This window comes from Caretta caretta, chromosome 9 (genome assembly GCF_965140235.1).
Source record: "Caretta caretta isolate rCarCar2 chromosome 9, rCarCar1.hap1, whole genome shotgun sequence".
Taxonomy (NCBI): Eukaryota; Metazoa; Chordata; order Testudines; family Cheloniidae; genus Caretta; species Caretta caretta.
This window is the reverse complement of record NC_134214.1, coordinates 75,665,628-75,688,860: the sequence shown is the minus strand read 5'-3', so window position 1 is coordinate 75,688,860 and position 23,233 is coordinate 75,665,628. Positions and strand designations below refer to the sequence as shown.

Below are 23,233 nucleotides of genomic sequence, written 5' to 3'. Positions count from 1 at the left end.
AGTGTAGCCAACGGAGATACTCCAGGTCTACACCAGGGGAAGTGAGAGCAGAATTTGGCTATAGAAGTTTACACCTGGGAAATTTATTTTTGTGATGTTACATATGGTGCTGACCCAAAGCCCATTAAATGGAAAAACTCCCATTGACTTCAGTGGGAGCTGGATCTATATGATTTATGATTTATGTGAGCAGGTGCCAGCATATAACAGGCATACGCTTCCTGGAGAAAGTGGGACAGCAGAGCAGGCAAAGGAGATCCTGATTCTCAGACACAGGAGCCTTCGAATCCATATGAACAGAAGTGACTCTGATCACTTTAGAAAGGAGGTATGGAGGGCTGGGAAATCTTTTAATTGTAAAGAGGCATGATGCATGATTCCTTTTCATTCTCTTGTATATTCAGTGGTGTGGAGTCTCATACTAACAGATATACATGTTATCACCAAACTCCAGAAAGTTGTTATTTTAAAGAAAAGAGATTCTGGTACCTTTTAATAAAAGTGTCTATTAACCTTCATCTGAATATTAGTGAGTACAAAACTCTTGGGTTACCTGAAAAATTCAGATCCCTTGCAAATGAATGAGCAGTAGCACAATTCAGCTAATTGTTATCATATATTCTATCAGTGTTAGGACAGTTATTTACTTAGCAGTTTTAATGAATTGACACTTGGCTTTTCTGTTATAAGGGCCTGTTTTTCATGCGGGGAGGAGATCTGGTAAGATTTCATAACAAGCTGAAACTTGGGGGCACAAGTTATCATCAATCTAGATGTACTGTAAATATATATATATATTTTACAACTTTTTCAGAAAGACAGAGCCATTTTTGTAAGGCTTTTATATCACAACTTTGACGTTATTTTTTAAACTAGTTACAGTTTTGAGAAGCCTTCAAGAAATAAAAGCAAATCAAAGGAAATATAGTATACCTAATTCCTAAAAAGCCCACTTTAGGGCCAGATTTACCATTAACATATTCTGAATTAAAAAAGAAACTGACAAACTATTTCACTTTAACTATTAGTTACTGTGCATGATTCAAACAACTGTGACTACTTGATGACATCCGTTACTTACATTGACTTCAAGCAAACGAGCAAGATCAGGACCAAAATATTTAGCTTCCAAAGCCCCAATTCAGCGGTTCATATCTACTGAACAAAGCACTTTAGCATGTGCTCAGTGGGACTAAGCACATGCTTAAATGCATTGCAGAATTGCTGTCAAGTGTCCAAGGGCAAACTGTGGCTGTTAATGTGTATAAGAATAAAATTATATAACAGAGGAGAAAAGTATGGTAGTTAAATGATTAATGATTATTTAGCTAGTGATTTCCCGGACAGCATAGACCCTCTAAACCCCCATGAGCTTTATTCCCCTCAGATTTCTTTGTTGAAAATCCAGTCACTGAAGAGCCAATCAAAATATCAAGTAATGTACCAAATGCCTCTACTTCTAGTCCTTCATTCACAGAAAGGTGTTTCAGCTGTAGAAGCAAACAACCAAAAAGATTTAATTTGATCATTTACATGCTGATTGATACTTATAATTAAAAATAGATAGAAGACAACATGGCATTTTCTTGTAGAACATTTGGTATAATTAAATTGAAAAAGAGCTAAGTTAAACTAATGCTAATGTTGTGAGCAAGATTATATATTTTAAGTAAGGACATTCAGCGATAACCCTTTCACACCATCATAGACCTCCTCTGTTGTGTCTGTTAGATATTGCAGTGCACATGATATTAAACTCGGGAGGATTCTTTCCCTAAATAATTCTATTGGGTCTTTAAGATGACAGAACTTTGTTATGCCCTTTAGTAAAGGGAGCAAAAGCCAGAACATTTGTGTTGTATCTGGTGAGTAAGCTATGGGTCGAGTCAGCAAAATGGCTTGTACTGTATTCATGCTCACTTTGCAAACTTGTGAAGGAAGTAGGTACCCCAAGATACAGTCCAGGCACTGATCCTGCAACAGGATTTATGCAGATAGAGTTCATTACTGGACAGGGGACTTAGTTAGCATACTTCAGGGTAGTATACAGCACTGCAACACGTCTCTTTACATTATGTTAATTGTAATATGAAACTGTCTGAAAGTTAACACTGATATTTAGAAAGTTAAAGTTAACAAAGTTATGCTTAAAGTGGCTGTCATGTCACCACATTTTGGTGATAACTGCACCATTTTTGGACTCTGTAATTAGAACAAATATAAATACTGAGGCCCTGATCCTAGAAACACACATGGAGTAACTTTACACACGAGAGAAATCCTTTGCAGTCAATGGGACTACTCACTATGTGTTTGCACAGTCAGGGCCTTTTCTTGGTAATTTTCTGATGTCATTTTTACAGCAAACAGAAATGAAAGAAATGTGATTAATGTCTGAAAATTCTAGGAAGATGTCTCATATATGTTCTAAAAGAGTCTCAGTGTATTAACTTGGAATGATATGGAGTGACAAATTATAGCATTTGATTGCACACAAATGATTTTTTTGCTGGATTAAATTAAAAATGCATTGATAAAAATAGATTTAAAAAGCCAAATATTTTCAGATTATGTCATTTAGGCTTAGAGTTTTATGTCAAGTTGATACACACAGTCCATATTCCTGCAGAAAGGATTCATTATTGAAAACCCTGTAGAACTCTAGCTAGGAACTTTTGAGCACTAAAGTGCAAATAAGGGTCACATACTATGCTTTATGTGGATTCCAGGGAAGAATTTGACCCTCAGGATTTTATCTGAGACAGATATGGACCATTATACCAGAGAAAAATATGTGTTCTTGTTCCATGCAGTATTCTATTCTGCATTTTACCACAAGGTGGAACTATTACAATTATACTTACTGACCAAATCTGAAAAGAAACCTGAAACAAACTTGTTTTGTATATACCCTCTGACTGATCAGAAGAATTAAGAGGGAAGTAGGAGCAAGGTACAAGGGATCACGCTAACGCATCCAGTGCTGGTGGAATTTGCATGTCGTCTTCCATTTACAGTCTAGTAGAAAAGTGCTGCCTGATGTAGCAGAGGAATCCAATAAGAGAAAATTAACTTTGAATCATATCTCAACTCTTTTAACAACTTAGGGGCCTGAGTCTTCAACCACTTGGCACCTTTTTTCAGGAAAAAATAAAAGGCAGATGCATTTAAAAGTTATTACTCATTAGAGCTAGATAAAAAACAGGTGAATGATTTAATGAAAATTTTCAAAGATGTGTCTATTTCACAGGGTTTGAAATTGATCCATTTTCTGGTTTTTTTCTGATTTTTTTGGTAATATTTTTATGACAACAGTATTTGAAATCATTTTCAAAAATTTTCATTGACCAAAAGCCCAATTTTCAATAACAAAATGTGGATTTTCATAAACAAAAATGTCTGTACAGATTTCATTAAAAATTTCTGGAAACATTTTGGTTAAAGTGTCATGGAAATTTTCATGTAAAATGTCAGTAATGTCAACATGTTTTTTGTAAAGGCCATTTTTTCCCCTGCAAAACGCTTTTCATGCAAAAAGTTTCTACCAGCTCTGCTTTTTAATTCGAGTAGTTCTACAGTAACAATTAATGAGCTGGGCCCCATTGTGCTGGTCACTCTACTTATACATATACATAAGAGTCCCTGCCCTGGAGAGCTTACAGTCTAAACAGGCCAGTCAGATGAAGAAAGGAAATTTAATCACCCCATTTTCACAGGTGAGGAATGGAGGCACAGAGAGATTAATGGATTTATCTGAGGTTACATAGGACATCTGTGGCAGAGCTAAAAATTTAACCCAGATTTCCTGAGGGCTAGTTCAGAGGCTTAACCCAAAGACCATCCTTCTTCTCAAAAAAGTTCAATTTCAGGTCTTAGTTTCACCCTCTCTCAGGGGAAAGAACCATTGAAGAGCGCTGACCATTCAGGGATAAGGTCTCCTATTACCGTTTGCTGTAGATATGTATCACAATGCACGCTCTATATTACTGTTCATGTTTTGGGTTTCTTTGTACTGCACATGTGGGATATGATCCAACCCAAAATCTCATAGGTGTTGTGGTTTCAGAGCCTTAGTACAATACCTAATTATTATTCAGCACCCAGAAAACACTTGCACCTGTAGCCCTTGAAATTTGTACTAGCTCTTCCCTCTGTTCTTTTGCCAACACACATATAGTCCCCTCTCCCCTTTAAATGGCTCATTTGGAGCTGCTTGTAAGGCATGGCCATAAATTACATATTGCCTTTAGTAATTGTGTCAGAGGGACTGAATGGAGCACGCTCTGAGAGTCCTTGGATATCCTTGGGGATGGCTTTCCAGGGAGCTAGGCCACTGCTGTTCAACCCTGGAAGCCATTGTTACTAAAATAGTCAACAAAACTGCAAACAATGGATTGAGGGCATCAGGTCCCTGGTTAAAGGGAAAAAAGAAAGAAAACAAAACTGAAAACTGGGCTGGGAGGTGGCCAGAAGTGATTTGGCAGCATGGGTTTCTGAACATACAAGCCAAATCATGGCTGCATAAAGGACTTATTTCCTGTTAAAACAATATCAAAGAATTCTAGCTGAATTGTGCTAATAGAAATTCCTGAGAAGTGCAGATTAGTGCGGAAGCAAAAGGAGAGAGTGCTCATTAGCATGAGCTCGCTACCTAGCAAGCTTTCCACTGGCTACTTGGCATAAAGCCAGGGAATAAATGTATGTGGCCTTGCCAAGTTTCTGCTCAGTCACTTGGCTGGGTCCTCATCACTCCAGATCTGCTGCTTTCAGATCGTATCTGCTAAATTGCTCCCTGAGAGTTCAGACCTCTTTCATCAACATGAAACAAATAAGTGTCGGTAAACATTTCCTCCCAGAAATCTATGCTGGGTATTTAATCTATTTTTAGAAGCATTTCTTTTTGTTTTTCTTGTATTCTCTTGGCAAAATTAAAACAAATGGAAACAGAGTGCATGGGAATCGTGAATGGCTTGTGTCTGAAATATGAGTATCATTTATAGACTTACAGGCTATCTCCATAAAAGTCCTAACCTACTTCCTTTTATAATCACAGAAGGATGACTCCTATTCTGCACATCATGGATCTGACACAAAGCCTAAACTGCGCCGTTCCTTAAGTGGTAAGTGGGAAAACATATGAGTGACCATGCTGATGTTTTCCCCTATGGTATATTCAAGAAGAAGAAATAGTGTTACATCAGTGATTCATTAGTTGGGTTGTTGGGATTCACTGGAGCACGGGGGGCAAAATTTTCATTTTTGCACACTCCGATGAAGTGAGCTGTAGCTCACGAAAGCTTATGCTCAAATAAATTGGTTAGTCTCTAAGGTGCCACAAGTACTCCTTTTCTTTTTGCGTATACAGACTAACATGGCTGTTACTCTGAAATCTTTTCCCTGAGGAACTGATTGCACTTAGTAAAGTGGGTGGGCAGCTATTTTACACACACACAGTCAGTTATTAGTGCACACAGATGAGGCTGTCAGTCAATCACCTACCCAATTTGTATGTGCCAGTCTGGGTTTTTCACAGGTAAATTGGGAACATGGCCACTTTTTTGGTCACAGTCTGTAGCACGCACAAGCCGAAATGGGGGCTGTAAATATAGTAAAAATATATAGTAAATATGTAGAGTAAAATAGTCTTAGCGTATAGAGAGTGGAAAATAAAATATGCAGTCTTAATGTGTGCACTATCAGCTAAAATACACAGACACCAGATATCTAGCTTTCCACTGTCTCTGAGTTACAGGAGAGGGGTTGAGGATAGAGATGGGGCAACACTATTTCTGATGTCCACAGCTAGGGCAGATATAACAGGGTGGGACACACGTATTCACTCACAGCTAACTGTTCAGGTAGTTCCCACTACTCTTTGTGTTGTCCCCTCCATTATGGGGCAAAAGTCTACAGGCGAGGAGTGAGAACGTGCCCTGCCCCGAGTGAAGAACTGTAGGTGAACAAAAGTTCTGCGAATCTGTAGGAGAATAACATGAAGACTTGGATTTGGAAAGTTACTGGGAACCCAAGTTTCGAATGTGGGCACCAAAATGAGATGCCCAGTCCTTGTGCAGGGATTCTCAGATTAGTACCTAGGCACTTAAATGTCAATGAATGAACATGCTAAGCAAGACAGAAGATGTGTCCTTTTGTGACATTTAAGCAGTGATATGAGGGACGCTGAAGTCACCCATTATTATCATTTTATTCAATTTTCTTCCCTTTTTATCTTCCTCAGCATTGTATGCTCAATGTCCTTTTCATAACCAGAGGCTGGTAGGATATCACCTTGCTATATTCTGTTGCACAGCTTTCCCCCTCATTCATTACTGATGGGTCAATACCCTCATCTATGGAAGTCGGAGACAGTCCAGGGCTATCGTTGTAGGCTCCAAGACTAAGCTCTGCCCTCAAGCCCAGGCCACCAGGTTTTCTGCCTCTGATGGCGAAACCAATTGCTGGTTCAGTTTCTCCCAACCATTTTGTTTTAAAACCTCTATTTGTAATTGTTTTTGTGCAGTTATGACTTCCTCCTCCTCCTCTTCCACCCCTCCCGGATCAGATAAAGAGCAGCACAGTGGCTTCAGCCACCTGGATCTACTGATGCAGCACCTCCCTGTTTGAGTTCTCTGCCCCAACTCAGGCATGGCAGAGTTGTCCTGCAAACAGCTGGCTTAAGTCTAAGTGGTGTTCCCTACACAAGGCAACATATATGGGCTCTTCAGAAGGTGAATTATTCCCTGCCAGTTCCCACCCAGTTGACCCTCACACTGCCAGGGCATGGGGCTCAGAGCTAGACCAGCATGTCGGGCCCTTACCCTGCTCTGAGGAGCTCCCACTGCAACACTGAAAAGCCCAGTGAGGAGCTTCTGAGCTTTCAGAGGGAGTCTAAAGATGGGGAGGAAGCTATCCAGCCAGCGTAGGTGGTAAGTTCCGCAACAGACCTGGGCTGGAAAGGGGGAAAAATCCTGAAGGATCCAAAATCCTTCTCCTCCTCTCTCCCCAAAACTGAAGCTGGTCCTCAGCTCCCTGGGGAAAGGAGAAGCCCCCTTTGCTCCCACTAGGAGTCAAGGGATTTTCATGATACTCAGGAGTAAGTCCCACAAACCCCAGAGACTCTGGGTCCCAAAACTGAAAACAAGCAAATGTGTCCTTTGCAAGGCAGCGATTATTGTTGTTATTGAACAAGAGGGGTGAAATCAGGGTGACACCCCTTCTCCTTTGCGTTCTCCAGCACAGAAGCTGGGTTTGCTGGGGCTTTTCTCCAGTACAGAAGCTCTCCCAAGGCTCTGTGTCATGCTCACGGCCCCTCCCATATCTGACAAGCCTGTCCCTTCTGTGCAGCCCTGCCTCTGGCTTTGGACAAACCCATGACGTGATTTGTGATGAGCAATGGATTCTAAGCTGGTGGCTACAAGGAAGCCATGTTACACGCATGAATAGTCATTGATCATTCTAAACAGGTATCTTGTGCCTTCAAACTTACAGGTGAGGAGCTATAGGAGGAAACATTAGAGAGTTTAGTAACTGAGATTGCAGAGAAGCCTCAGCCTCATTATCAAAGCTAGCATAGCAATCCATTGGTAGCTGCCAATACCCTGGGTATTCAAGAAGGTACTATCACCTGGTAGAGAGGAAAAATCTGGAGCAGAAGCTTCCAAGGAAACCTAGATAAAATTTCCTCCAAACTAACAATCCTCAGCATTTCAAAAACAAATGGAGTATTTGGGTGAGAGAGTTCACAATTCCTGTACAAGACGCTTCCTTCTGATCTGACCTCTGCCCTACCAGTACCTGGTAGCTCTCACAGCAAGGCACAGGTCACACGCTACACACAGATAAGTACCCTGCCCAGAGATACAGACCTATTCATAACTGGACAGTTGCTGGAAAGGATTTATAGCCACCAGTTCGTCAAAATCAAGAAAAGCTTTTGATATCAATGCAGAGAATTGCTCACGCAGTGGTCAAAACAGACATAGTTCTGGCCGTTATTTGACCATAATGGTAAAGATTTGCAGAGATCCATCATTGCATAAGTAATTTCCTGAGGGGTCATCAGTATCCAGTTATCTCCAATGGCTAGGATTACTGGTGCATCTCAAGGAGGTTTCTCAAAGTGCACCTGCAGAAATTCCTTCTGAGGACACAGAAGTATACACTTGATGCAGTCCAAATTTAGGTGCCATTCTCAGGTTACCTCTGAATTCCACTTTATGGGCAGGTAAGTACAAACAACATGCTGAAAGTGAGCTCAATGTCCACTCTAGATCTTTGTATATTCACTATGAAAACAAGTATACTTGGAAGACAAGTGTTCAAATCTCATGGTACGCATCCTTTTGATTGATTTTGAAACTTCTACCAGGGTATGTCTTAAAGGAAATAAAAGGAAACCCCACAAACATGGCCATATGGGATTGGAGCAGTGGTCCTTCAAGTTCAATATCTTTTTGATGACAGTAACCAGTACCAGCTGCGTCAGTAGAATTTGCAAGAACCATGAAGTAGGCAATTAAGGTACTTGCAGAGGAAGTCTCCTCCTACCTCCCAGTAGAGGTTGTCTTATAATTCAAGCATGAATGTTTATATCCCTTCTGAAACCAGGAAGTAACCAGAGGTCAAAGCTTCTCCATGGCAATAGAAATAATGTCCTGGGTAGAGAAGAATCTCCTACCTTTCAGGACAGTTCTCATAAAGGATGCAGAAAAGTGGAAAGTGGAGAGTTTAAGTCCTCCTTCTTGTCCTCCACTGGCCTAGAAGGCATTTTGGACAGCCACGGTCCTCACATTGTACCTGCAGAAAACACCAGACTTCCTGAAGCAGGGACTCCTTCACTCAGACTGTGAACACCTACAGTTAACAACCTGGACATCGGAAGAGAAGTGTAGTTCAGCATGGATTCTCCATTAACCTCTGATATAGTTTGGTACCCAAACAAAACTCAATCAGGATATTTCATTCGTTGATCTGGTTCAAATTTACATTTCTGGTATGAGGGGAAACAGAAAACTCTTTGGGGCACGGATTGCATTTTGTTTATGCAGTACCCAGCCCAATGGGGCCTTGACCTCTACATGCTATTGTAATACAAATATAATAATAATCCCAAAGTTCTGGTGATCTCATTCACATTAGAGTTTCTCCAGGAGGCTTGGCTGGAGTCCTACATCCATGCACCTTAGAAATGTGAGTACTAGCCCGAGTGACATTTTGTAGACAGAAACATTGGATTCTCTATATGAGTATCAGGTGCCAGGTTTAATCAGAGTGACAGATTAGACAAGCCTGTGGCTGCCCTTTCTCATCACCATTACCTCCAAAAGGCAAGTTTTGGAATTAGTTCCCATGTCATTACAAGAAGCACTCTGTCTTCGTCATGAGGAAAAAATTATTCTTATAGCTTCAGAAACCTTTCTGTTCAAGGTAAGTTCCTCTTTCCACAATTCCTGAGAAATAGTTCTCCCATAATACGGTTCTAACCCTTGGAAGGTTGTGCCATAAGTGGGACTTTCTAGAGCTCTGAAGATATATCTCAAGTCTATGGAGTACATATGCCAATTATACTCTGTTCATTTCATTTAATCCAAAATGCCAGAGTCTTACAGCCTCAAAGTTGCTGCAGGCACAATGTAAAAATCCTACACGAGTTGGCATGTTAGGCACCTGGGAAATTATTCACAGAAGTCCGTAGAGTCACTGTGGGGAAAATGTATGAGCCTCATCTAAGGAAGATTTGCAAAGTTTTTGTCCCTCTGTAGGGGCATCCTTTGGTAAGAAGGTGCTACTAGATTGGTTCCCACATAATTCCTTAGTTTATAAAACTCATGTTTTATATGGTGGAAAACTTATATTTCTGCCTATTATTTTGCTATAATAATTTATCTCTGCTTATCCTTCCCTTCCCGCCCCCACTCCCCCGCAACCCCATGTGACTCAGTGCTCTCTACTTCCCATTAGTGATGAATGAGGTGAGAAGCTATGCAACAGAATGAGAAATTTCTTATCTGATAATTTTTTTTGTTAGCAGCTTTTCTCCAAATTCAATCCACCCTGGTAGCCTATAAAGACCAGTACAGACACTGACATTTTTCTCTAAAGGGAGACTTATATTGTCTTAAGGTTAGTTTCATACCTTATATTGATTTGTCTTAGTGCTAATAATTGGTTGCTGCAGTGTTCCTACAGCCGTGGAAAAACTCTTCTAGTGGCCAGAGCTTAGTTCTGGACCCTCCAGCAACATTAGATCACCTCCAGATTCCATAGGTGGGGGCATTAATCCATTAGTAATGAACTCAGAGAGACGTTGCTAACAGAAAGAAAGAAAATATTCAGGTAAGAAACTTGTCATTCTTATGAACTTGGACTTGTCTGCATGTAGATTCTTCTGTGTGGTCCTCTCCACCAGGAATGCTATGAAATTGGGTTCTATGGAATATTTTAAAAACAGTCCTGTGACTTACTGTGTCACCTCTATGACCTAATCTGCCACCTGTACAATGTTAATAATGCATTTATAATGAATACAGGAAATGCCCAGTCTCAAAGGTAGCCTTATCAGTGTCAGCCAAGTTAATCGATCCATTACCCTGAAAAAACCCCCAATATGGTAACTAAATTACAGCTCCATTGGGAACACTTTTAGTAACACAAAAACTCGAGGTAAGACTTCCTGGCGATGGCACAGCTAACTGTGTCATTACTGCAGCTTTCTCCCTTCACAAGAATTAAAAAAAAAAATCCTTATTAGTTATGGTCTTGAATCAGGAAACCATCACTATTCAGCAAAGCACTTATGCTTGTGTTTGATTTTAAGCACATGCTTAAGTTCTATTGAAATCAATAGAACTTAAATATATGCTTAAAGTTAAGCGGCTACTTAAGTGCTTTCCTGTATTGTTTATTTTTGCAAAGTGCCAACGTGTTCTTTACAAGTTACCAATACCAAGACAGTCCGTGTCTTGATGGGCTTGCAGTTTAGAATGCAAACATAGAAAGACCAGAGGCAGCTGGCTTCGTGCGTTTTCACAATCACACCTGTCGCCCTCAGGGAGCTGAAACCTTCTTTTTCTCACTTTTAAAATGTTTTAATGTTAATGAAGAATCAAAGAAATCTACATTGCTACATAAAGAAGCTCAGGTTTATTGTATCTGGAGGAAGTATAAAAGAAATCCTTAAGGATACAGAGAAGCAGTATCCTTTCATGCTTTGAACCACAATGTAATGTTCAGTTCCTAGGCCTACTACAGATACTGTGTGTGAGATATTGAACACTGTGAGTTTTCACAGTGCTTGGTACACAAGTATTTAGCACAAATGTTTCTGTATAATTCTGTGGAAAATTCTGTGTTTATTGACCGCTTCTTCCAGCGCAATGAGTGTGTGCTGTAGGGAGGGGATGGATCTAGTTTTAGTGTACAGAGTATTTCTTGTACAAAATATCTACTGTAAAAATATAAGCAAAATAAGGATATTTCCTTATACCCTTTGCTTCTTTCCTTATCCTACTGTTTCCCTCTCCCATTTCATTTAAAATTTTGAAGCAACTTTAGTTTACTAAAACAAGCTGATGATATGGTAGTCATCCATATCGTAACCAGACCTACTAGCACTGTGTTCTGGGATGTTGCAAGAGGGGCTGAAAGGAATGCAGTCAGTTGTGTGACATTTGTGAGTCCATAATGTAGTCATCAAAATGTGCACACATTATATCCTGTAGGCATTTTAACTTGTAGTTTATTTTAGTTATTCAAGCAGCATTGTTGTTCCCCAGAAAAAATGTGGATGTGGCCTAGTGATCAGAGCAGAGAGGTAGGAGCTAGAATTCCTAGGTTCTGTTCCCATCTCTGTCATTGAGTCAAGTATATGCACAATAGATCTAGGTCAGGTTCTCAGGACAAATTTTTTGGTGGCCTCAGAGTGCAGCCACCAACTCTTGCTGGTGGCCACTCTCACACTTTTTCCTAAAATACTTAATTAGCTTTGGGAAAAAAGAAATACATATGCACGTTCAAATCATTGTAATTTATTTATTGCTAGCTAGTAAGTCTGCTATGAAAAGTGATATTAACAAACATATAAGTATCACTTTTTGCAGCAGACTTACTCTGCCCTGGCAAGCCTAGGGACAAATTAAGCCCTGGATGGGGATTAAGGGGAGGCAGTGGGGAACTGAAGCCTGAAGCCTCGCGGCCAGAGCCCGAAGCCGCGCAGTCAGGAGATGGGGCCCGGGGACAGAGCCTGACGTCGTGCGGCTGGAGCCTGCCGACCCATCACCTCAGGGCTGAAGCCCAAAGCCTGAGTCCCACCGCCCCTGGGATGTTGTGGAACTCACTGGCTGCCTGCTTCTCCGGTGCTGTGCCCCCGGTGTCTCCAGAAGAGGGCAGCGCCCAACCCCGGCTGGTGGCCCAGCAACCAATACCAAGGTGGTGCATCCAGGAGCATCAGGGAGGGGGAGGGGCCAATACTTTGACCCCTCTCCCCCATCACAGTCCAGGAGACTGTGGACACAAGAAAAGCACCTGGTGGCCGCATGCAGCCACGGTGGTTATATTTGAGAAATGATGTCATGCAATTGCTGACAGAACTGGAAGAGAATGTAATCCATCCAGTCCATTAGTTGTACATCTAAATGCCCACATTAACATGGCTTGTTTTGGAGGTACCGAAAATAAAGTGTTCTTCTGCCATAAGATTTGTACAGAACATCCGTTTCTTTAAAATGTTATTAAAAATTGCTCATTGTCATGAATGATGGGTCTTACAACACTCTGACTAAGTATTCAGTGGTTACCAGTGGGGACTGACAAAAGAATTACAGTGTTTGATTCCTGGTTAAATAACATATTTCAAAATTCAAAGCAGCTTTAAGGTTGTATTTTTCCTTCTATCAAAACAGTGCTGCTTGCCTGCTAATTGTTTCTGTAACTAAAAGATAATCATTGTAACTGGATAGTTCAGCCCAGCGTACAGGTAATAATTTAAACTAGCTTTAAATATTTCTTCATTACCATTGACTGACAAATGGAAAAAATTCTCAGCAGAGTCTGTTTTTTCCTCCTCTCACAGTAGGGAATCCAGAAAAAGTACCAGGTATGAAATGCAACCGATCAAAGTCTATGACCTTCAGCTCACCTCCACAGCCTGGCAGCACTGAATTGGTTAATGAAGAAGAAGCAGGAAAAGGGTCACATGCAGAAATGTAAGAGTACATGTTTCTGGCCGCCTACCTATGGGTCTGACTCTGTTCCCTGGCTGTGTAGAAGAAAATCTGTTCACCTTAGTTTAGAAAGGAGTCAGCAATGTGATGCTGTTGTAAATAAGACTATGTGTATAGTGGGCTGTAATAATAGGTATATTACATATAGAGGAAGCAACTGATCTGTGTCAGCTGGATCTCTGTTAGAACATTGATTTCATTGCTGGATGCCACATTTTTTAAGGGACATTAAGAAACTGCAGAGAATTCAAAGGAGAGCAGCAGCAATGAAAGATAAAAGTCAGAGGGAAGCTTAACAGAAATTAGCATGTTTAGTCTGAAAAAGGCAGAGGAAAAATGCTGTAACCGCAAGTACAAAAACTGATATTTAAAAAAAGAAGAGGGATCAATTATTCTCTAAAAAGAAAAGGAGTACTTGTGGCACCTTAGAGACTAACCAATTTATTTGAGCATGAGCTTTTGAAGTGAGCTGTTGCTCACGAAAGCTCATGCTCAAATAAATTGGTTAGTCTCTAAGGTGCCACAAGTACTCCTTTTCTTTTTGCGAATACTGACTAACACGGCTGTTCCTCTGAAACCAATTATTCTCTGGAGTCCATGGGGACAGAATGAGCAGCAGGGAAGATTTAGATTAAATGTTAAGAAAAACTTTATAACTACAGGGAGAGTTTCATTAGGCAGTTGAACAAGCCGGCAAGGGAGGCAGTGCAATCACTATTAGTGATGAGATGTGGGATTGCACTTCCCACTCATCGGTACTTAATGTTTCAGGAATAAGGAAATCAGTCCTGGAACATTTGAAAACTAGCTGTGTCCTGAAGGTCAGGTGCCATGCCTTACTGGACTAGCAAGTCTCACAAACACCAGATTATTAAGGGGAATCTAACACAACAGGGTTGAAATTGAACAAAGTTATTCTTATTGTTTTTCTAATGTATTTGGGGCAGGGAGGAAGGGGACTTTACAGCATCAAATGTAATATTTCCTGCAGAAAAATCTGGTTATATTTACTTCTGAGTCTTTTTAATATAAAATTTGTTGCAGAGAAATATATACAAAGGAGAGATAGAGAAAGAAGTTTGCTGGACTGAGGTTCTCTTGCCCACACAGCCACTGCACGTCTGCTGAGAACAGGCCCAAAAACCTGCTCCAGGTGAAATAAGAACTAATCTGAGTGTTTGTCCATGCCATGAAGAAAACCTGGACTATTCCCCTGAGAAAAGTCTCCCTCCTCTTCCTTTTTGGTCATGGTAACTGCATGGTAACAGTCTGGGGGTTCCCAGCAATGATTCATAGCATCTGGGAAGCTCCAAATCCTGCATCAGTAACAGGAGAATACCAGAGCACAATCACTTACATAGAGACAAGGTCTAGGCTAGCACTGTTTCTGCTGGAGGAAAGGCAGCAAAGCCTCCCTCAGAAGATTTCCGCTCCTGCTGCTGGTACTCGGGCCTAGGGACAAAGAAAGCCTGAGTGAGGAGGCTCTTCTCAAAAGATTTTTGGAAGAGAGTAGTCCTCAGAGGCTCTGCTAAAAAGTGCTGCTGTCAGGGAAGGAAGAGGGATATCCTCATAGCACAGGCAGAGGTTAAGCGGAGAACTGAAGGGGCAGAGTGTGAAGATAGATGAAGTGGGAAACCTCGATATTTTGGACAATTCTTAGAAACTCCAGATATGCATCCAAACCTTGGAGTTTTGCTTTGCCAAATCAAACCAGATCTCCAAATATGTTAGGTTCGCCCATCACTAACATCAATCCTTTTCCTTCTCTGCCTATTAATCTGCACAATAGAAGGTATGGGGAGTTTAACAAAACACAAGTAAATAAATAGATCCTTTATGAAAAAAAATTATAAAGAATGTACCAAAGACCTCAGTCCTCTTCTACGTGGCACAATTGGACTTTCACAGTCTTTATCCTCCACGTACAGTATTATTCCACTGGGAAACACTGTACCACTAAACCAGATGCATAATTCATTTTTTAGTTAATCACACCTTACTGATTATAATTATTTTTCAAAGATTTGGGGCCTGTTTCTCATTACACTAAGGCCCTTTCACAGTGATCTGGCAGTGAAAAAGGCTTGAAAGCAGACTAAATAAACTTAATTTACTTCCTTTTTAAGGCTCTTTTTTTACACTGACCAATCCATATAAAATGGCCTTAATGCAAATGAGAAGCTGACACTTTAGCTTTAATTTAATCAGGATCTGCTTTATATTTTATTTTATATATATGTTGTGTGTATATATAGCTAGAATATGCAGTCATAGGAGAAAAAGAGTGGGTTAGTGGATTACAGATTGTTGTATGCAGTAATAATGGGCCACTCTATCTTGAATAGTCCCTTATAACATGTGCTCACTACTTATAATATGTGCTAAACAAACTGTTCCACCTTGCATTCTGCTGTCATGCCCTGAAGAAGATCTCTGTGTGGCTTGAAAGCTTGTCTCTCTCACCAACAGAAGTTGGTCCAATAAAGATATGACCTCACCCACCTTGTCTCTCTAATATCCTGGGACTGACATAGCTACAACTACACTGCTTTGTTTATTGACACTAGTAATCATGTACATGTGCATGTGAGATGAGAAGAATCAGAAAGCTAACATTTTGAAGGAGGCATGTTCATTTACAACTGATATCCTGTTTTGATTAATTAGTGAATGAATTTTAATAAATAGTGAGTTCTGCCTTTTTTTTACATATAGTTTAATTTTTACATGGTTTATATTACTGTTTACATTTTACATGGTATGTATAATTATATAAAGGTTTACCAAGGTGGGCATTTTGAGGTTTTTTATCTGGAGAGCAGAAATGCAGAGAATTTGGTATTTGAGCTAAAAAATGTTGGAACCGAAGAATGGAAACTTTTGAAACCTCTTGGCTGATTTATTGGTATCTGTAGTGATGACCGTATCATCTTTATGTCTTGTGAGGTACCTAGCACATTTTTGGGTACTGGATAAAAAAATAAAGAATGATTTTTTTCTTTTAAATTATGATTTCCATGTCTTGTCAAATAACTTATCTGTGGTAGTATTATTGGACAAGAAGCCTATCAAATGGGCGATTTTTCACCAGTTTTGAATTTCTTTCCAAAGCTGCAATATATGGTTAATAGAATTAGTCAGGAATTTTCTGTGGGAATGATTTTCTGACAGAAAATTAAATTTTTGCAAAATTGAAATTTTCCATGGAGGACAATCAATTTTGCTCCCAAATTTTCATTTGTCATCAGGAATATCTAAATAAAATATTTGTTTTGGGTTGGTGAAGAACATCAGAATGGCCATACTGATTCAGACCAATGGTCTGTATAGCCCAATAGCTTGTCTTCCAACAGTAGCCCTTGCCAGATGTTTCAGAAGGTGTCAATCTAAGCGCTCCTGTATTCACACCTACACACTACTGTAATGATGTGTGTAGAAAATATGCCTTGTAAGGTATCATTTGAAAACTAACAGCACGCTGGTCATTAATATAAATGCATGTGTTAACCTTATATGAGAAGTAATGAATTATCTCTGTATAATGTTACTAGAACCTATTTCAGAAGACAGCCTATCCTAGGTAAAGGTGATAGACAGAGGGATGTGGATTAACCTTAATTTACATATTAGCTTTAAACAAAGCTATTAAAAAACCAGTGGGGCTGTCTTGTGCCTGAACTCGAGAGACAGAGAATTAATATGGCTTCTGCACCTCAGAGAGACACAGACGATGGAGTCCCCCAGGAGCCTTCCTAACTTTGAGAACAAAGACAATTCTTTGGGAATAAAAGGTCCAGAGAGAGACTCCATATTTATCTTTCACCTAAGAAGACAAGGGAAACCAGTACCTTGCAGTTCTGTGGAAGGTACTGACTGAGAGACAGTCAGCCATGCTGGACAAAGAATAATTGGTGAGAAAAACCATCTTAAACTAAGACTGAACCTTGCAAGATTAAGTTTTAGAATTTTAGATGTGTGTTTTCAATTTTATTTGCTTTTGATGATCTCTGCCTTTATTTCCTTTACTCGGCATCACTTATCCTATGTCCTTCTGTTGATAAACTTGTTTTATTTTAATCTAAACCAACCCAATGCTGTGTTTTGAACTGAAGTAATTGTTAACTCCAGTTAATGTGGCCAGCTGCTGGTATTGTCTCTTTAAAGGAGCAAACAAACAGTATTATTTCTCCAGTATTTGCCAGCCGCAAGTGTTGAAAAATTATGAGTCAGGTGCACCAAAAATCATGAGAGTGGCTTTAAATCATTAGATTATGTAAAAATAATAGATTTGATGTTCTTTTTATTTGCCTTCTACTTTTGAGCCTTTAGAGTGCACTGGGGTCACATTTTGAAGCTTTCTCCATTGCCACGAGGGCTAGAAACTTTTGCAGGACTGGGGTTGTAAAATAGATCTCTGTTGTGTTAACGTTTTGCGTGATCTGCAGAAAAGACAGTATTTTATACAGTGCATATTTTCCCAGTGATTCACTCTGCCCCAAATTTAACCTTCCAGAAAGTATGGAATATTTTTTAAGCTTCTTTAAGCAAAGTATAATAGCTCAGCCAAAGCTTTCATGAAGTATTTTCCAGTTGCTCAATGGCCCTAGCCTTATGACCAATATAAATCCCAGCCTAGAATACACTTGGTAATCTTTGCCCGTATCCAGTGTTGGTGGTCTTGAAATCCTACAATTGAGTGGAAAACTGTTAAATGCTTGGGCTTCAGTGCATGGCTAATTAATTCTTTGCAGAGTTTTAGTCCTTTAAAAAGTGTTTAAAACATTGATTCACTGTATCATTTAATATTGCATGGTTTTGTGGAAATAAATTTTAACAGTTTGATTCCCTAAGCAGTTCATAGAGTTATTTCTCTTTGGCTTACACAGAAAGTGTAGAGCAGTCTTCTAAACTTTAAGGTCAAAATATTCATACTGATATTGGGTGCCTCCCTTCTTGGGTGCACAAGACACCTTACATGACACCCAAAACACTGAGGCACACAATGGCAGTGGTTGCTGTTAAAAAGTATGGCTATACATCTTTTTCACACTAATTCCTCTAGGAATTGGGCACAAATTTAATAATTCATAAAGATGTCTCTGAAAGGTGGCTTTTTTTTTATTGGCCTCTTGTTCTCTGGAGACAGCATTATTATTACAAGGATGTATAATATTACAACTAGGGCTGTCGATTAATCGCAGTTAACTCGCACAATTAACTAAAAAAATTAATTGAGATTAAAAAAATTAATCGCTATTAATCGCAGTTTTAATCACATTGTTAAACAATAGACTATCAATTGAAATTTATGAAATATTTTTGATGTTTTTCTACATTTTCAAATATATTGATTTCAATTACAAACCAGAATACAAAGTGTACACTGCTAACTTTATATTATGATATTTGATTACAAATATTTTCACTGTAAAAATGATAAAAAAAGAAATATTTTTCAGTTCACCTCATACAAGTACTGTAGTGCAATCCCTTTATCGTGAAAGTTCAACTTACAAATGTAGATTTTTTTTTGTTACATAACTGCATTCAAAAACAAACCAATGTAAAACTTTAGAGCCTACAAGTCCACTCAGTCCTATTTCTTGTTCAGCCAATCGCTAAGACAAACAAGTTTGTTTACATTTATAGGAGATAATGCTGCCCTCTTCTTATTTACAGTGTCACCAGAAAGTGAGAACAGGAGTTTGCATGGGACTTTTGTAGCCGGCATTGCAAGGTATTTAAATGCCAGATATGTTAAACATTCTTACGTCCCTTTGTGCTTCGGCCACCATTCCAGAGGACATGCTTCCATGCTAATGCTGCTCATTAAAAAAATAATGTGCTAAATAAATTTGTGATTGAACTCCTTGGGGGAGAATTATAAGTCTGTGGCTCTGTTTTACCTGCATTCTGCCATATATTTCATGTTATAGCAATCTTGGATGATGACCTAGCACTTGTTGTTCATTTTAAGAACACTTTCACTGCAGATATGACAAAACACAAAGAAGGTACCAATGTGATATTTCTAAAGATAGCTACAGCACTCAACCCAAGATTTAAGAATCTGAAGTGCCTTTCAAAATCTGGGAGGGATGAGGTGTTGGAGAATGCTTTCAGAAGTCTTAAAAGAGCAATACTCCGATGCGGAAACTACAGAACCCAAACCACCAGAAAAGAAAATCAACTTTCTGCTGGTGGCATCTGACTGAAAATGAACATGCTTTGGTCTTTACTGCTTTGGATTGTTACTGAGCAGAACCCGTCATCCGCATGGACGCATGTCCTCTGGAATGGTGTTTGAAGCATGAAGGGACATATGAATCTTTAGCACATCTGGCACATAAATATCTTGCAATGCTGGCTCCACCAGTGTCGTGAGAACACCTGTTCTCATTTTCAGGTGACACTGTGAACAAGAAGCGGGCAGCATTATCTCCTGCAAATGTAAACAAACTTGTTTATCTGAGCGATTGGCTAAACAACAAATAGGACTGAGTGGACTTGTAGGCTCTAAGTTTTACATTGTTTTATTTTTGAATGTAGTTTTTTTGTACATAATTCTACATTTGTAAGTTCAACTTTCATAATAAAGAAATTGCACTACAGTGCTTGTATGAGGTGAATTGAAAAATACTATTTCTTTTGTTTACTACAGTGCAAATACTTGTAAACAAAAATAAATATAAAGTGAGCACTGTACACTTTGTATTCTGTGTTGTAATTGAAATAAATATATTTGAAAATGTAGAAAACACCCAAAATATTTAAATAAATGGTATTCTATTATTATTTAACAGTGTGATTAATCGCAATTCATTTTTTAAATCACTTGACAGCCCAAATTACAACTTTAACTTGTTCTAGCAGCTCCACAGAGCACTTACCAATAAGGAGACAATTCCTTTAATATAAGGGAGGAAAATGAATTCAAACACCAACATTATCGTAGCTAATTATGTGTAAATGTATATAGATAGATAGATGGGGTTTTCAGATATGCCTAAGTGAGTTAGGAACACAAGTTAATCCCAAGTCCCACTGACAGTCAATGAGATTTGTTCTCTTAACTCCCTTTGGCACATTTGAAAATCCTACCCTATATGTATATGAATGCTGGATGTGCCCCTGTTTTGAAACAGTATTTTTAATTATCCCATGGATAAATTAAAACAATTTAATTGAAGTCCTAAGCATGAATCATGGGGCATATTTTGAAAATATAAGACTATCTTTTCTATTAAGATGAATGCTAGGTATAAATGAGGGTCTGAGGCCTAGCACACAGTTTTGTTGTCTTTGAGGTTCAGGATTTTTTCCAGATCCTAATGCTGAAGAATGCATGTATGGGGCATGCTGAGGAGAAAGGGAAGCTAATTAAACAGAGAGACATTCTGACATTCTAAACATAATTCCTATTCTGCATGTTAAGAATTTGGAAAATATTTTGCTGTATGCATAACAGTCTAGCTAGAGCAAGCACTGGGTGCTTACAATACTTTACCTCAAATACACACAGTTTTTCTGCCAAAGGGATTGAGTTTCAAAAAGGAAACTTTCCAAATGGAAGAAGGAACTAGATTGCAACTACGTATTAGAATTAATATAAAAAATTCAAAGCCACATGCAACTGATTAGAAAGCATACACAGCACTATGGAATAAATTCATTAGGACCTTTTTAAAAAAAGGAACAAGTGCCCATATTGTGCTTTAACTTAAGGATCTTAGATAATTATTTAATAAGATACCATGCAATCTGTAAAAAGGATCTCACATCTGCAATGCAAACCCACATCTTAACTGAGCATTTGAAAACATCCCCAAGGTTTCCAACTCCAGTTATGTTCAACTTTAAGATATAGGTCACCAGTACAGAAGGGAACTGATTTTCCATGTCATTTAAAACAGGTTTAACCAGTATTACATGTTAGTTAAATGGAAACTGATTTAAATTACATTTATTGAGGATTAATTGATGGGTACTTGCCATTTTGTATTTAATTAACCATTTTCTATTCAATCTAAAGAGGTAATCTAGTTGCAATAATTGTTGCCTTCAAACTAATCAGGTGATTCTAAGATGAGTATATATTGCTGAGGTTCACAACTATGTAAAAGTCTGCATGTGTGTGATGGATGACTAGGAATTGGCAGGAACAGGGTTAATAGTAAAGGAAATTCTACAGCTGTGTTGCTTAGGTGCAGAATTGCAAGAGTCGCAGGACTGGCCAGCTGTTATGAATTAAATGATCCTTCCCAACCCTTTATAAGGAGCAGGTGACGAGAGGGGAGATGGTTTGCTGGTAGCTGGGACAGGTTCATGTTGGGCCTGAAAAGAAAGGAAGATATCAGCTCAGTTCAGCTCCACTCCGCTCATCTACATTCTTTCTTCTTCAAAGCTGACTCATGCTTTGGCTGTGCAAAGCCTTACTGAGCTCTCAATTGAGAACTTAGCTGTAGGGATTTTGCTTGGTTTGATCAGAGTTCTAAAACTAGGCTGAAGAGAGCTTTTTCTCGTAAACTGAATGCAGCCCTGTGTTCAGATACATGCACATAGTTCTTGTTGAAATGAATGGGAATATCCGAAATGCATCTCAAGGCAGATCAAACACCTTAGTTCAAACTCTGTGGGGAAGCTATTTAGATTATTTTGAGTTGGCTCCAAAAAGCTCTGATATTATGCATGTTGCTGGGATTGAGAATGCCTGGTGTATGGGTCCCAATCCTGTTGGTGACTTGTCTGACTGATCCTAAGACTATATGAGACTAGCAGTCTTCAGTGAATGTCCTATAAATGGCCCACAAGTATTGCTATCCATGGATGAATGCACTGAGGGAGAGAAATTACACTGAACAAATATGACTTTTGAAAACCCTCTGGTATCCATCCTCTCCCTTGCATGGTGGGCCAGGGAATATGAGTTGGGGGTGATAAGAGGGCACAACAGGGCCACCAAATGTGCAAACAGAGAATCAGTGAGCAAAATGGGTGTAAAAACCAGACTATATGGGAATATCTCTTGTGCAGTTCCAAAATCCTCCTCTCCAGCACTGTCAAAACATCTAACTCTCTGCCATGCTACTACTGATTCCCCTAGTGGCAGTGGTTCATGTGACTTCAGCATATAGCTGATTTTAACTTCTTCAGCAAACTGCAATGTAAATTCTGTGAGTTTAGGAGGGATCATGTCATGTAGTGTGATGGGTCCCTGACTCTTCCTCTCCTTTGACTGGCGTGTTGGGAGGGTGGGAAAGAGCAGGGGATGGCTACCGAGTGCAATGGTCTGAAACATGTCTCACTTCTCCTGAAGCAACTTTCCCAGCCTTTCTGTATGTAACTTAGGCTCATCTTCCCCTCACCCCCGACCTCCCAAGCTGTGTGGTAGAAGGGATGACTTAAGGCCTTATCTAGTTGCAAAGTATTCTCATGCATTTGGGGACATCCAATGCTGCTTCTCTGCACTTGCTGATCACATCTTGCTGCCTCATATGTTAGGGACTCTCACATCATCATACAACTAGCAAAAGATGTTCAACCATTTTAGAGACTTGACCAGATAAAAAATGAATGTTCACAACCATCAATCAGCTCCAGGCTATAGCTCAGGCCACATTACTAACCTACCCCTTCTGCTCCACCAACAATGCCAGCCTCAACACCGCTCCCGTGGCCTTCTTGCACATCTCCATTCCCGTTCCAGCCACCCCCGTCCAGCTATGAAACATTCTTCCAATATGTGTTTGTCTCTATCATACCATTCCTAAAAACTTATTTCTGCAGCACTGCTTCCACAGACTAGCCTGGGGGAGAATTAATGATGGGGATATGAAGTACATGGCTATTCTAATGGTCGTATTATCTTATTCCTGTAACCCTGCCCTAGTTTCCTATTATGTTTGTAGTCTGCCATGTCTTTACTAGAACGTGGGCTCTTTTGAGCAAGGTCCTATCTTGCTTCTGATTTCTATAATGGGCCTAGTGCACCTGTGGACATAAATACATAATTA

At 39.4% G+C, this 23,233-nt stretch overlaps 1 protein-coding gene across 1 annotated transcript in view; it reads left to right on the top strand.

Annotated features, from left to right (window-relative positions):
* LOC125642842 (sodium/hydrogen exchanger 2-like) overlaps positions 1 to 15,927 on the top strand; it is a 61,719-nt gene extending 45,792 nt beyond the window's left edge. The window contains exons 10-13 of the mRNA XM_048864705.2: positions 194 to 328; positions 5,054 to 5,120; positions 13,070 to 13,202; positions 14,265 to 15,927. Of these exons, the coding sequence (XP_048720662.2) occupies positions 194 to 328; positions 5,054 to 5,120; positions 13,070 to 13,202; positions 14,265 to 14,289 (360 nt within the window). The 3' untranslated portion in view covers positions 14,290 to 15,927. The remainder of the gene's footprint in view (positions 1 to 193; positions 329 to 5,053; positions 5,121 to 13,069; positions 13,203 to 14,264) is intronic.
* The last annotated feature ends 7,306 nt before the right edge of the window (positions 15,928 to 23,233 follow it).